The 15,418-nt window shown below is 50.9% G+C and overlaps 1 protein-coding gene across 2 annotated transcripts; it reads left to right on the top strand.

The window, feature by feature from the left end:
• The first annotated feature begins 2,061 nt into the window (after nucleotides 1-2,061).
• ZDHHC12 (zinc finger DHHC-type palmitoyltransferase 12) lies at nucleotides 2,062-14,422 on the top strand. 2 transcript variants are annotated; one of them, XM_066580361.1, is made up of 5 exons: nucleotides 2,062-2,203; nucleotides 3,267-3,403; nucleotides 3,486-3,557; nucleotides 10,234-10,400; nucleotides 12,525-14,422. In XM_066580361.1, exons 1-5 carry the CDS (start codon nucleotides 2,107-2,109, stop codon nucleotides 12,838-12,840), a joined length of 789 nt encoding a protein of 262 aa, XP_066436458.1. In that variant the 5' UTR covers nucleotides 2,062-2,106; the 3' UTR covers nucleotides 12,841-14,422. The 2 variants fall into 2 exon arrangements, with proteins under 2 accessions (XP_066436458.1, XP_066436459.1); XM_066580362.1 differs by lacking the exon at nucleotides 3,486-3,557.
• Nucleotides 14,423-15,418: the final 996 nt, after the last annotated feature.

Here is a 15,418-nt window from a genome sequence, read left to right as displayed (position 1 = left end):
ATGGATCCACGGAGAACTTGTTACGTGATGTTATGCTGCACTCCGGGGTCACGGAGAGAATCTCCATATGGGGAAGCTCCAATCATGAGAGGGCCGGGGGCTCTAATGAAGGGGCGGTCAGTGCATGTACCCGCAGAAAGCATTAAAGGGGTTGTCCAATTGTAAACTATTGATGGTCCATCTTGGTTTGTCCACAGGGAGGTGCTGGAAATCTTCTAGTATTCTTCACAGGGAAGACAAGAGGTTAATCAGTTTGACTTGTTCTACTTGGCAGGAAACAAGACGTCTCCTCCACCTTCTTCCATCAAGCAGTGCTGGGATGCCATACATTCCTGACCAAGTGTGGAGAGCACCCGGCCTGGCACCTCCTTGCCCTCCCCGCAGCTGCGGCCTGGCACCTCCTCACCCCCCAACACCTGCGGCCTGGCACCTTCTTGCCCGTCCGACACCTGCAGCTCAGGGAGGTCAGGGGTGTTTGATAAGACTTATTGCGCAACATCTTCAGGCTGATGTCTTCCAAACTCCAGCGATTTGTGGGACTGAGACTCACACTGTGTCTTCGTTGAGTTTAAAGGTAACCTGTCAGCGAGTTCATTGTCTCCGATTTGCAAGCAGCATGGCCCCGGCACAGATCTGCCCACGGCCCCGGCACAGATCTGCCCACGGCCCCGGCACAGATCTGCCCACGGCCCCGGCACAGGTCTGCCCACGGCCCCGGCACAGGTCTGCCCACGGCCCCGGCACAGGTCTGCCCACGGCCCCGGCACAGGTCTGCCCACGGCCCCGGCACAGATCTGCCCACGGCCCCGGCACAGATCTGCCCACGGCCCCGGCACAGATATGCCCACGGCCCCGGCACAGATATGCCCATGGCCCCGGCACAGATATGCCCATGGCCCCTGTGTATGTTAGAGGCTGTCCACACTGTCTTCTGAACCATCCATATAATGCACAGAGTCCGTAAGTATGCCTAGCCTTACCGCAGGTCTGCAGACCTGAGCGCAGAGCATTACACATGTGGATGATAGTCCAAGTTCAGGTAAGGCTGGGGCACACTTCCGGACTCTGTACATTATATGGATGGTTCAGATGACCGCCTCTTACTGCCGCCATTCAGAATAAACACACTTTGAAGTTTGATTCAAGTTAAAGAGGCGGCCGCTGCGGCTTCTGCTTGTCTGCATCATGTAGACTGACAACTCCCTATACACGAAAAGTGGAGAGAACTGTCAGTCAACATGCTGCTGGTCGGGGGTCCGGCGCTGCCCGCCACTTTGGCTCTGAGCTGCGTTCTGAGTCAAACTTCGAAGTGTGTTTACATGGTGGCAGCAGGCATACCTGTCCCGGGTGAGCGCTGCCCGTGGTTTGGGCACAATGAACCTGCGGACACGTTCCCTTTAATGGCCGTGTGAGATCAGTGATCTGTGGTGGCGTGACCTTGTGTAGCCCTAGCTTCACGACTGATCTGCGGCCTGCAGGGGACGGGGGCGCTATTGCTTTGCTGCTCCACAGAGAGCGCACTATTCCTTTGTGGGTTATAGAAGGGGCACTTGTAGTAGAGGGGTGACACTGAGATTGGGTATTGGGTGCAGCGGTTGGATGGGGAAGCATGTAGAGACAAGTTCAGCCTGGAAGATGTCTTCATGGCGGTCTGGGCCCAATTAGAGAAGAAAAGCAAAAACAGATAACTACAGGCAGATGTCACCTGTAATCACTGGAGGTAGCTGCACTCTAAACACTATCATTGGAATGGTCTACTATGTGCTGTCTGTATTATTTACAGCAGGGGTCCCCAACCAGTGGGCAATTCTGGCAGCTTCTGTTAGGGGGCGCTGTGGCTGGCATTGGTATAGTGGCTCTGTGACCTCTATGTTCTTGGACACTAGGGGGAGCTCTGTAAGCCTGCAGTTCTTACATACAATCACGTGGATCTGTACGTAACACTGTAATGAGCGCTGATTGGTCGGCGCCCACGTGGCCCACAACTTCCGGCTTCAGTTGACCAATGACAATCCGCTGACTGTAAACCAATCCGGTGCGGTTGCCATGGTGACACTTCCGCGTTCCTGCTCGGTCTGGCGGGATGTCCGCGGTCTTGGGGCCGTCATGTTCCACAGCGTGTGGGGCTCCGGCTGCGGCGTCAGGACTGCCCACTCCCTGCTGACCGGCGGCCTCACCCTGCTGCTGCTCCGGCACCGCACCGGCAAGTATCGCTGCCTGCTGATACTGCGAGGGGTCGGGTGGCCCCGGTGCATGTACGAGCCGTAGGTTCCTTACCCCCGCAGACTTAAATGGATGATTTTGGTTGGTGAATACGGGACCGGCGAGAACCAATCAGGACCGGCGAGGCCGCGCCGCGACTCCTTATTGTTCGCGTGAACCATCAGTCTGCGTGAAAACGCATTTAAATGCACCAATCTAACGTCACGGCTCGGGGCGCCGTCCGCACCTGCGCCGTAGACGATACAGACAGACAGTCCGCCCGTAGCAGCGGCCCTTAAAGGGGTTTTCCATTCTGAATACTATTGCTGACCGCTTGTCGCTGGTTGATCAGCTGATCGGACGCCGGAGTAGACCGCCGCCTAGTGGCCGCCGCGTGTGACTGCAGGCGCAGCTCCCGACGGTCTTTAGATGCCCCAACCCCATCACAGAGAGACAGCTTCACCACATCCGACACCTTCTAGGGGGGAGGGGAGAAACGGCCGGACGTCCCACCACAGCGAGCCGCGGGGCGCCGCAACGGAGAATAACGTTACGGCGGCAGGAAATAATTAGTTTTCAAAGATGTTTTAAAAGTCGAAAGCGAATAAACCCGAATAACGTCCTCATCTGTGTAGTAAACCCGTCCTGGGGGGCCGCAGTGGGCAGACCGTTCTGGGGTCCTGTGTCCCAAGCGGGACTACACAGGGCCTCCCCAGCTGTAATCACATGACCGTTAAGGAGGGCCAGCAGAGAATGCGGCCCATTAATGGTGATGGTTATTAACAGGTTACATAGAGGCTAGCTTGGTGCAGCCACCACTAGGGGGAGCTCTGGATACTGATGTTATGTAGGTCAGTGAGAGCTGTATAACTCCATGCAGTGAGCTCCCCCTAGTGGTGGCTGCAGGAAGCTAGAATATCCACACTGTCTGCATTTTTGTTGTTGCACTAAAATGACCGCAGCTCAGGTTGGCACAGCGCGGCCGCCAGCAGCGGGTATTCTTAGGCATCATATGGCGCTCGTGTCTTTGCTTCATTGCTTTAACCATTTCTTCTCTCTTTTAGATGTTTCTCCCCAGGATGACGCCTGGCCGCACCTGCAGCCGCTCCTGTTCGTGACGCTGGTCACATGCTCCACGGCGCTGTACTACAGAGTGTCGCTCATGGACCCGGGATATGTGCTGACCGACTGCGATGAGAAGGTGAACCGCTTTACCGCTCCTCTTATACCGTACGGCTGTGAGAGCGCAGCCGCAGAATAATATCATCGTTGTCTTCTATCAGGAAGAGCAGGAGACGACGTCGCAGAACCCCGGCGCGGTGCGGATGAGGCGCTGCGGATACTGCCTGTTAAAGGTGCGGAGCCTACAGCACGTAGTAAGGAGGAATGTAGATCAGCTTCACTCTGGGTTTTCCATTAACATCACCACTTTGATCTATGGGCTGGTAGCAAATCACCCCCAAATCAGTGCAGTACCAGATACAACCAGGCACAAGAGCGGCGCTGTTTCTATGAAAGAACAAAAAATAAAACACTTTCTAATTTCGAATGCTCCTTTCAGACTGTGGCCCCTCAGGGGAGCCACAGCCGATGCTGGAGAAATGGAGTATTACAGGGCGGCCATCGCTTTACTACAAGGATGGCGGCAGTGTGCGTGGACTGGTACCTAGCAGCTGGGGGGTCCCAAGTGGGGTCTCCTCTCTTTGATGGCCTTTGGCCCTAAAAGGACATATGAACAGAGACGAGCCCTCTAAATGTATTGATAGTTGGAACAATGGAAGTAAAAAACCTCACTAATGATAAAACTACTCCCGGCTCAGTATGAGACTCGGCCAGCCGCTCTGTTACTAGCAGCACTCCTGTAGATGGTCCTCACAGGCCGTGGGTGAGTACTTATAGCTGATGTAAAATTCTTTCTGCCAGCAGTTGCCACTAGAGGAAGCTGTGAAAATCTGCACACTGTGAGCTCCCCCTAGTGGTGGCTTCAGTCAGCTTGAATCTTATCATCTAAAGGGTAGGTGGTCAATAGCTGATCAGTGGGGCTTCGCCGCTCAGGATCCCTGCCGATCAGCTGATATTGGACCAACGGACAAAGCTGGAAGCAGACGGCTCTGTCCTTAAAGGAGATGTCTCAAGGAAGCAGTGATTTTTTTTTTTTTGCCCAATCCCCCTAATTAAACATACATTACTAAGCCCCCCTGTAAATGACTTTCCTAGCTGGTTTGTACTTACCGTTCCAGCGTTTCAGCAACTTATAAAAGTTTCCCCAAGATGGCCGCCGGCTCTTTCCCCGTCGCTCGCTGCAGCCCGACGTGCGCGCTCCCGAGACGCTGCCAGCTGTGTCTCCATGGCAACCGGACGCCCCGCCGCCGCCGACCAGACGCTCCGCAGCCGCCGACCAGTCACCCACCGCCAGGCAGCAGGTAACTGGCGCTAGCCCCCGGCTCCCCAGCGCTAGACCCTCAGCCCAGGTGAAGGCCCCGGAGCCCAGCGCTGGGCTCCGGGGCCTTCACCTGTCAGTGAACATCACCCCCGACCCATCACTTACCCCCCTGGCCCAGCGCTAGTTCCCCCCGGCCTAGCGACAGCCCCCCCATCGCAGCGACAGCCCCCCCCCGGCCTAGCGACAGCCCCCCCATCGCAGCGACAGCCCCCCCCCGGCCTAGCGACAGCCCCCCCCGGCCCATCACTTACCAGGACGGCAGGACAGCAGGACGGCTGGACGGCTTCTCCGGACGGCAGCTCCAGTTTCTGCACCTTCCTCTAACAGAGGAAGGTACAGAATGGCCGCTCCAGCGCGCTCCCGAGCAGTGACAGCTCATCTGCGCATGCGCAGAAGAGCTGTAGCGGGGAGCACACTGAAGCGGCTCGTGCTGAAAGGAGAAGACCGGACTGCGCATGCGCGTCTAAAAAAGCAAGCTGCCAGCGAATTTAGACGGAACCATGGAGACGAGGACGCTAGCAACGGAGCAGGTAAGTGAATAACTTCTGTATGGCTCATAATTAATGCACGATGTATATTACAAAGTGCATTAATATGGCCATACGGAAGTGTATAACCCCACTTGGTTTCGCGAGACCACCCCTTTAATGCAGCAGCCTGGGTTAGCGTTGCGTTGAATCCTGTATGAGCTTCACCTGCGATACTAACCGGGGCTGCTGAGGTGTGGATGGAGTCATCTGCTTCCGTCTGTCCGCAAGAACAGCAGGCCCGATGAATGTGATTGGTGGGGGTCCCAAGGGGCGGAGCTCTGCTGCTCAGCTATCCTGAAGGTCGGTCATCAATAGTTAAAGTCCTGGTGACCGTCTTTCATTCGCCCCTGGGGTGAGATACTTGTCAGAAGATGAAACAGCAGCAGTGTGGCTTTGTCAGCTGGATCCTCGCTGAGCTTCCACTTCTGCGGTTTATTTTTGCGGGGCGAGCTCTATTTTTCAATGGTGCCGTATATTGGACTGAAAAACCTAAAAAAACATCTAAGTGAAGAGAAATGAAAAAAAAAATGAAATTCCGCCATCTTTCATTGCGTCTTGTTTAGAGATGAGCGAGCACGCTCGTTTAAGGCTGCTACTCAATCTAGTAGCAGTCTTATCGAGTAACTGTACTCGCCCGAGCAGCATGTGGGGGGCACCATGCGGGGTAAATCATGCGATGCTTTGATCGCTCCTGCAGTATTATGTAATGCCATAGCATAACCTCATACTGCGATCCGGCAGCCAGTCTATCAAGCCACCCCATGGGCATGGCTTGATAGGCACTCTGCCATGACAGCCCTGGGGCCTTTCAGAAGGCTACCGGCTGCCATGACACCCGCACGGCTCCCTGCGATCATATCGTGTGGGGCTTTACGGGACCCCTGAAGGATGTTCAGGGGATTTAAATGCCGCTGTTGGTATTGACAATGGCATTTAAAGGGTTAACAGTTCTGATCATCTGCGCGGCTTATTAGAGCTGGTGTCAGCTGTAAGAAACAGCCGGCGCACATGATATATGGAGGGAGATCGCCATGTCTTCGTACATCAACCACCAATGCAGGCCGTTAAAAGGCGTATCGGCTTTCCCACCTCACTAACCTGTAAATCGCTCCCAATACATAAACCGGCCTCTAACATATGGAGGCGATCTAAATAAATCAAGAAGTGTACAGATTTTGTGGCCGTCACTCCCGTATGGTATACCCTGGTCTGACAGATGCTTCCCATGCAGGACGCCTCTCGGTGGGAAAACTATGGAGTATGAACTCTGGCTGATCTGTACACATCTCACACTTTCTCATCCTTGGAACAACTACAAGCTAAATACAAATTACCTCGTACCCATTTTTTCGGGTTCCTACAAATCAGACATGCACTGCAGACACCATTCCCATCTCCTGGACCCGCTATATCACACTTCCCCCTGATAGGTCCACGGGGCCTCGTATCCACGTTGTACTCCCATCTCCTGGACCCGCTATATCACACTTCCCCCTGATAGGTCCACAGAGCCTCATATCCACGTTGTACTCCCATCTCCTGGACCCGCTATATCACACTACCCCCTGATAGGTCCACAGAGCCTCATATCCACGTTGTACTCCCATCTCCTGGACCCGCTATATCACATTACCCCCTGACAGGTCCACAGGGCCTCGTATCCACGTTGTACTCCCATCTCCTGGACCCGCTATATCACACTACCCCCTGATAGGTCCACAGGGCCTCGTATCCACGTTGTACTCCCATCTCCTGGACCCGCTATATCACACTACCCCCTGACAGGTCCACAGGGCCTCGTATCCACGTTGTACTCCCATCTCCTGGACCTGCTATATCACCCTTGGCACAGGATTTGGGAGTGTCCAGTTATTGGAGACTCCTGGGGAGAGGCCACGGACCTCCTCTTGGGGGGTTTGTATACCCCGGTCCCTACAAGCCCTGAAATATGCCTCTTCAGGATAGTTGATGAGATTTGGCAGCACCATCCTAGAATATTTTTGAGATAGGTATTTTTCTTAGCTTGGAAGGTAATAGATTTGCGTTGGATGGATCATAGGGAGCCCTCGGTGTCAATGGGGCGACAATTGGTCAACTCTATTATTCCATATAACTATATACTCTATAAAGGGTGCAGATGACCAGGAAAATGTGACAAGGTATGGGGTCTGTGGTTCCCCACTCACATCCGACCCTCCATGTTTACTCTCATCCTCCATTTTAATGATTCAGAGATGTCCGCATTAACAAGCACATCACTGGGCGGGAACCTGAGGCCTGATATAATATGTGTAAACTCCTAATATTGGGGTGAATTGCCCCCTCTGTCATACGTTCTCAGCTGTACGTTAATTTGTCATGCCTTATGATGTACTATAATGCTACAAAAGAGGCTGTAATGTATGGACTTTTCAAAAAAAGCGCGTATTGGCGGTGGTTAAGGGGTTAATATAGTAACCTTCATATGTTCTATGTTGTGTCCATGACTAGAACAATACTCGGCTGCAGGGAATTCAGTCTTTCCCTCTTCAATCGTGTGGCGATAAGACCTCATCCTAGCTTTCAGTTTTTGTTCCGTTTCCCCCATCAGGACACTTACTGCCCCGGATCAGGTACAACATCAGACGTGGAACATGTGAATGTCCCTGGGATCTTATAGTCCTGCTGTGTGTTGGGGATCCGTATCCTGTCCGCGGTCCGTACATGTCAGCAGGTCTTGCAGCTCCTTACATTACAGGGATAAGTTCCTTTTTGTGTGTCAGAGGGTAATGCACTCCTGATTATAAAGCTCCTCAAGTTAGGAGGTTGTCTGTAACACAGAAGCGGAGGGTCCGGGAATATGGTGGTCAGACGGTCCTCCTTGTGTAGGTATGATGGAGTGTCTTTGTGGTTTTCCTTAGTACCGCTAGTTGCGGATTGTAGGTCACTACTAGAGGCACACGATTGTTTCCTTCCTTCTCCTTGTATTGGAGTAGTTGATTCCTGGGTATCTTGGTGGCTCTGGTGATTCCTGGGTATCCTGGTGGCTCCGGTGATTCCTGAGTATCCTGGTGGCTCTGGTGATTTGGTCCTCTATTGGGGTGGGATGGTAGCCCTGATTTATAAATGGCTTTTTGAGATTGTGTAAATGTTCCTCTCTGTCTGTTGGGTTGAGCAGATCCGGTTGTATCTGAAGGCCTGGCTGTAGACCATGGACTGTTTGATGTGTTTAGGTTGGGAACTGTCCATCTGAGGTATGTGGGCCGATCAATCGGTTTCCATATGGGGATGTCTGTATTGAGTTGTTTGAAATCTTTATGATGGTGTCCAAAAAGTTGATTTCTGTATCCGAGTAGCTTAATGTCAGGTTTATGGTGGGGGGGAATGCATGGAATCTCTTATGGAATTTTATTAGTTCTTGTTCAGAGTTGGTCCAGATGATGATGTCATCAATGTGGCGGTTTGCTGGGACAGGAGGCCTGAAAGTCACTCTCCAGTTTTGCCATGAACAGGTTGGCATATTGCGGTGCCATTTTACTGCCCATGGTGGTTCCGGTGAGTTGCAGGAATATCTTTGTCAAAGGAGAAATAATTGTGTGAGGATGAATCTTGTGAGTTGTAGCACGGATTCAGAAGCCACCCCATTGGCATCAAGGTGTGCCTGGAAGGCGGTCAGTCCATCTTCGTTTGGAATGTTGCAATCTAAGGACCATTGGAGCTGGTTTCATGCATCACTTGAGATTATGAGGAATTTATAGCAGAGATAACACGCTGGCCTGGTGACCCCCTAACACTAATTCAGAGACCATAAAACTTTCAAATCCCTTATCAGTGGACTAATTTAAGTATTTACACCTCTGCTCATCCTGTTCTGGTATTATTTTAAGTGCAAATTAATCACACCATGTCTGTGCCTTTTCATGTATGTATGTATGTATGTATGCATGCATGCATGCATACGCCTCTTCGGATCTATGTCATTAAGCCTGAGGAAGAACCCTGAGAGGTTGGAAAGCTCACTATAGCATCATGTACTTTTGTTAGACATTAAAAGGTATCATATCTACAAGATTACTTGGCATTTTACAGTATACTAATATAGGTAATCGCTATCAGACTGCATTTGGGATAGGATTGCACGGGCGATACATTATAACTAGAGATGAGCGAACGTACTCGGTAAGGGCGATTTCGCAGTCGAGCACCGCGATTTTCGAGTACTTCAGTACTCGGGTGAAAAGTACTCGGGTGCGCTGTGGGTGAGTGGGGGGTTGCAGCGGGGAGTGGGGGGGATAGAGAGCGAGAGCTCCCCCCTGTTCCCCGCTGCTACCCCCCCCCCGCCTCCCCCTGACCCCCGGCGACCCCGAGTACTTGTCACCCGAGTAGTGAAGTACTCGAAGATCGCGGTGCTCGATTGCGAAATCGGCCTTACCGAGTACGTTCACTCATCTCTAATTATAACAAACTCTCAGCCGTCAGTAAGGTTAACCCCTTCCTGATGTGTGCCGTACGTACATGACACGTCATGTGTCATTAATCATAAAATACCTGTCAGAATACAGTATACTGCAGTACTAAAGTATTGCATTAGGGTACGCTCACATGTAGAGGAAAACTCTGCAGCAAAATCTACAGCAATTTCTCATCAAAAGCCGAGTCGACATTCGCACCAACAGATTTTGGCTTGAAATCAGCTGCAAATCCACAGCTAATTTCATCCTGTGCCGCGCTCCTCTCAGCTGCCCAATACTGCGTGTACCCAGAGGGCAGCGCACACCGATGCCTGCTACGGAGCCCCACCACCTTCGTTCATGTTATGCGTCAGTCAGGTGACGCCGCTCCCACATCAGATCACCGACGGCGACACTCACTAATAGTTCCCGGTGTGAGCTGCGGTCTGGGTACACGCAGTATTTGGGAGGGGAGAGGAGCGCTGCACAGGATGAAATCAGATGTAGATCCGCAGCTGCTGTAGAGTACCCTAATGCAATACTATAGTACTGCAGTACACTGTACAAGTGAAAGGTCATCAATGGTATTTTACACCTTTAACACAGGACGTCTTGTCTCATCCCACAGCAGCCAATGAGAGCGCGACACTGCAAGTCCTGCCAGCGCTGCGTGCGGAGGTACGACCACCACTGCCCCTGGATCGAGAACTGCGTGGGGGAGAAGAACCATCGCGTCTTCATCTTGTACTTGGCTCTCCAGCTGCTAGCGCTGCTCTGGGCGGTCCGCATCGCTTGGTAAGAAACCTCTTACTACATCCCAGACAATATGTCATCCGTGGGCCGGAGGTCACCGGGAAGAACATGGCGGCCCAACACTCCTCTCCCCTCGGCTTCACAATGCCGGCCGTCACATCCCGTCCTGAAGGATCAGCAAGAAGCAAAAATCTATTTTGTATTTTATATAATCCTTGTGCAGATCTCACTCGGTCCACGGGTCTGCTACTGCCACTGACCAACCACACTCAGGCCCTCGGCATCCGTGGGTCTCTGCAGGGGGGGAGAAGCCTCCTGCAGGGGCCACGTCCACTATTGGCTAGACATACTTTGAAAAGGGCATCCGAAATGGGTTCTGTTGGGACAGAGTGGCTACATGTGCAGGTGGTGTAATGCATGTACACTGACTCCACCAGCAGAATAGTGAGTGCAGCTCTGGAGTATAATATAGGATAAGTAATATATGCACACAGTGACTCCACCAGCAGAATAGTGAGTGCAGCTCTGGGGTATAATACAGGACCAGTACAGGATAAGTAATGTATGTACACTGACTCCACCAGCAGAATAGTGAGTGCAGCTCTGGAGTATAATACAGGATGTAACTCAGGATCAGTACAGGATAAGTAATGTATGTACACAGTGACTCCACCAGCAGAACAGTGAGTGCAGCTCTGGGGTATAATACAGGATGTAACTCAGGATTAGTACTGAATAAGTAATGTATATACACAGCGACTCCACCAGTGGAATAGTGAGTGCAGCTCTGGAGTATAATCCAGGTTGTAACTCGGGATCAGTACAGGAGAAGTAATGTATATACATAGTGATTCCACTAGCAGAATAGTGAGTACAGCTCTGGGGTATAATACAGGACAAGTACAGGATAAGTAATTAATGTACACTGACTCCAGCAGAATAGTGAGTACAGTTTTGGGGTATAATATAGGATAAGTAATATATGCACACAGTGACTCCACCAGCAGAATAGTGAGTGCAGCTCTGGAGTATAATCCAGGATGTAACTCAGGGTCAGTACAGGATAAGTAATATATGCACACAGTGACTCCACCAGCAGAATAGTGAGTGCAGCTCTGGAGTATAATCCAGGATGTAACTCAGCATCAGTACAGGATAAGTAATGTATGTACACAGTGACTCCACCAGCAGAATAGTGAGCGCAGCTCTGGAGTATTATACAGGATGTAACTCAGGATCAGTATAGGATAAGTAATGTATGTACACAGTGACTCCACCAGCAGAATAGTGAGTGCAGCTCTGGAGTATTATACAGGATGTAACTCAGGATCAGTATAGGATAAGTAATGTATGTACACAGTGACTCCACCAGCAGAATAGTGAGTGCAGCTCTGGAGTATAATATAGGATAAGTAATATATGTACACAGTGACCACCAGCAGAATAGTGAGTGCAGCTCTGGAGAATAATACAGGATGTAACTCAGGATTAGTACAGGATAAGTAATGCATGTACACAGTGACTCCGCCAGCAGAATAGTGAACGCAGCTCTGGAGTATTATACAGGATGTAACTTTGGATCAGTACAGGATAAGTAATGTATGTACACAGTGACTCCACCAGCAGAATAGTGAGTGGGTGGTCTTGTTTTGTGGCATGAACACTACAACAAACGCTCTTTTCTCCTTAGGGAGAGCAACTATAAGTGAGGAGACTCAAATGGCCACGCACGCTCCTCTGGGTAATATGCAAATAAGGGAGATGGAATAAATCCTCCACAGTGCCACCTATTGAAAGGCAGCATTCCTTCAAGAAAAGTCAGACTTTTCACACAAGCCTTGTTACAATGACTAGGAATTAAAAGAATTGAAAAATCTGATTTTGACTTGAAGGAATGCTGCCTTTCAATAGGTGGCACTGTGGAGGATTTATTCCATCTCCCTTATTTGCACTACAACAAAGTGACTTTATTCTTTGGGTCGGTACGATCACAATACCAGATTTAGCACAGAATTTCGTAGCTCGTTAGATTACAAGAGGGCAGGCGTGTACTGTAGGGTGGATTATTGATGCCCACGTGGTAACGCCTGTTTCCATTTGCATTGTACAATTTTGGATGATATGGGCGTATATATATAATATATTATATTTGTCATCCTTCTGCAGGTCTGGGTTTTACGCTGCGGTGACCTGGAGCGAGTGGCTGCTTGCCAACATCCTCCTGCTGGTGGCCTTCATGGTGATCGGGGTCTGCACCGTGGTGGTGATCCTGCTGCTCGTCAGCCACCTGTACCTCATCTCCTGCAACGTCACCACCTGGGAGTTCATGTCCCACCATCGCATCTCCTACCTGAAGCAGTGCGACTCGGACACCAGTCCCTTTGACAGAGGCATCATCAGGAACTTGTGGAGTTTCTTCTGTACGTGCGGTAACGTGGTCTGGGAGCGGGTTTATATCAGAGACACGTTTAGTACTGTATGAGACTGGAGGAGAGAAGGGAACAAAGCCGACTCGTCCCATCGCTAGCGGTGAAGCTGAGCCGACCGTCATGGCCGCCACAACTAGTATTGGCTGCTGCCTCTGCAGTGATCCCTCTGTAGGGGAAGCAATCAGTGGGAAAGGACTGACTTGTATATGGGAGGTCTGCTCCAGGCTTTATGAGGCACGGTAAGGATTTAGAGGGCACATCCACCTTAGCAGGTAATGCATCAAAAATAAGGCCACTTCTAGAGTTGAATCTACTGTTTTGTGTATGCAGCTCCAATGCAGATCTATGTATTCCTAGTTACAGATTACAAACCCCCCTGTGTATTCTGATCCGGAGGACACAGATGGGAGGAACACGGGAATGCCCAACTACACTAAACACAGGCATGTTTATAAAGGACTGGGGCCGTAATTCTGGTGTCAAAGTCACAATTTTGCTGCAAGTGCCATAATTGAGGGTTGACTATACGGCCCCCCCAGATTTACTATAATTTGCCAGAAACTGCTATACATTATAGTGGTGATGCACGTTGGACAGGTGCGCTGAGCTGCCGCCACATGCCATACCTGTAGCAGGAACATCACATCTAAACCTGCACCATTAGCGTAGATATTGTTGCAGATCACTTTTTGGTGCGGACCCTCCATACAATCCCCCTTGTTTACAGTAGCAGCAAAGCAATGCGATTTTTAGTACTCGGGCCCGCGCTGCAGCAATTGACCAGCGGTGCAGATTTTACAGCCACAGCAGATGAATTATAGCCGTGGAGCTTCAGTACGGATTCCACCTTTTCAAATGAGGGGATGATTTCTGCATCAAATGACTTCTTGATGTGGATTTTGTGCTGCAGACATTCTGCAACAAAATCCATCCCGTGTGAACACAGCCAAAGCCTGCCAGCACACGCCAGTGCCCCCCCCCCCTGCAAAACGCAGGCAGAGGTACACAGATTGCGGCTGGCACTTGGACTCAAAATAGTGTTTGAATTGATGGGTTCACAGACAGCCACAACCAGCATAGCGCTGTCTGCATTGTGGAGAGGAGAAACGCCTGCGGAGTAGCATCCGAGTAGATCTATCGCACTTATACTGGGGCAGAGTTTACTTAGTATGAAATGCCCCCGAAGCTGTAGTCTGCATGCCCACGGGTTGCAGTCTGTTCCCCCGGAGCTGTAGTCTGCATGCCCACGGGTTGCAGTCTGTTCCCCCGGAGCTGTAGTCTGCATGCCCACGGGTTGCAGTCTGTTCCCCCGGAGCTGTAGTCTGCATGCCCACGGGTTGCAGTCTGTTCCCCCGGAGCTGTAGTCTGCATGCCCACGGGTTGCAGTCTGTTCCCCCGGAGCTGTAGTCTGCATGCCCACGGGTTGCAGTCTGTTCCCCCGGAGCTGTAGTCTGCATGCCCACGGGTTGCAGTTCTGCATAGAAGCTGCATACATGAAGAGAATTTATTTAAGACTGATGGCAAAGTTCCTTTGTGCTATAATATACAGGGTTACTATTAAACATGGACACTCAACGGTCAGCAGAACCAAAACCATAAAAGTGACACCCCATATATGTAGGAGCACAGAGGGGGGGGGGGGGGGGGGGGGGGAGAACATTTTTGTGACTGAAACTTTTCGTGACGCCGGCCTCATGTAAGCGTCCGAGGAGCAAGAAGTTTCAGAACACCGTTTGATTATGGAAAGTTCTGGGAGACGTCTGATGCCGAGGAACAAGCGGATCGCGTTTGTGAAAAGGTGCGCACACAGAAAACGTGTAACTTAGTAAGGCGTTATCCGCACAGGCGAGTTTCCCACTTGTGAGACGCACAACCCGCATGTGAATGGACGCCATTGTTCTCAGTCGGTCTATTTGCGCCACAATCTTTCTCTCCTGTCGATGCTGAGAGAGAGAAAAATTGCAGCAGGTTCTATTTTTCTGCTATTTTGGCAAAAAACTCTCGTTATTTCCTGCAGCCGTCTTAACCCTCTCCTCGCACGGATATGCCATTTTTAAAAATTTCGTATTGAAAAAACACACTTTTCTCACAAAATTACTTTGTACTTTTAAAGATAATCACATTTCTACAAGCGCGATCTTGGGTTGAGTTTCTCTCGCCGCTACGGCGCTCGTTAAATGGAGGTAATTTGGTCTTTTCTAGTAACGCTATCTATTGGTACTGGAGGGAGACGGGAACGTTTGTCAGAGGTCGGCAAATACTCTAAATTATAACCCCTGCAGGATATGGGGGAGGGGTGCGGACCCCAAACACTGGTAATGGTATAAAACTGTATACGGATCGGTAACCACTGCTGCTCAGGGAGGCATCGCCCCTCAGACCCTCTATGTGCCTCCTGCCAGACCCCCACCACCACCACACAGGAGCAGCAGCTTCCTTTGTCCGGCAGTGAGACCGTATTTACAGGGGTGAACGCCCCATCACACTCGGGCTGCGATTTTATGGCGAGTGAGATGCGATTCTTAAGTCGTCCGTAGCAAATAATGTGCGAGTTCTCTGCAGAATCACAGACAGAGTATGCTGCCATCGGCACATATAAATACACCCATACATGTAAAGGCGGTTATTTCC

The sequence above is a fragment of the Eleutherodactylus coqui genome, chromosome 10 (genome assembly GCF_035609145.1).
Source record: "Eleutherodactylus coqui strain aEleCoq1 chromosome 10, aEleCoq1.hap1, whole genome shotgun sequence".
NCBI lineage: Eukaryota > Metazoa > Chordata > Amphibia > Anura > Eleutherodactylidae > Eleutherodactylus > Eleutherodactylus coqui.
Note: the sequence above shows the minus strand (reverse complement) of the source record. Positions and strands in the feature narration are given on the sequence as shown.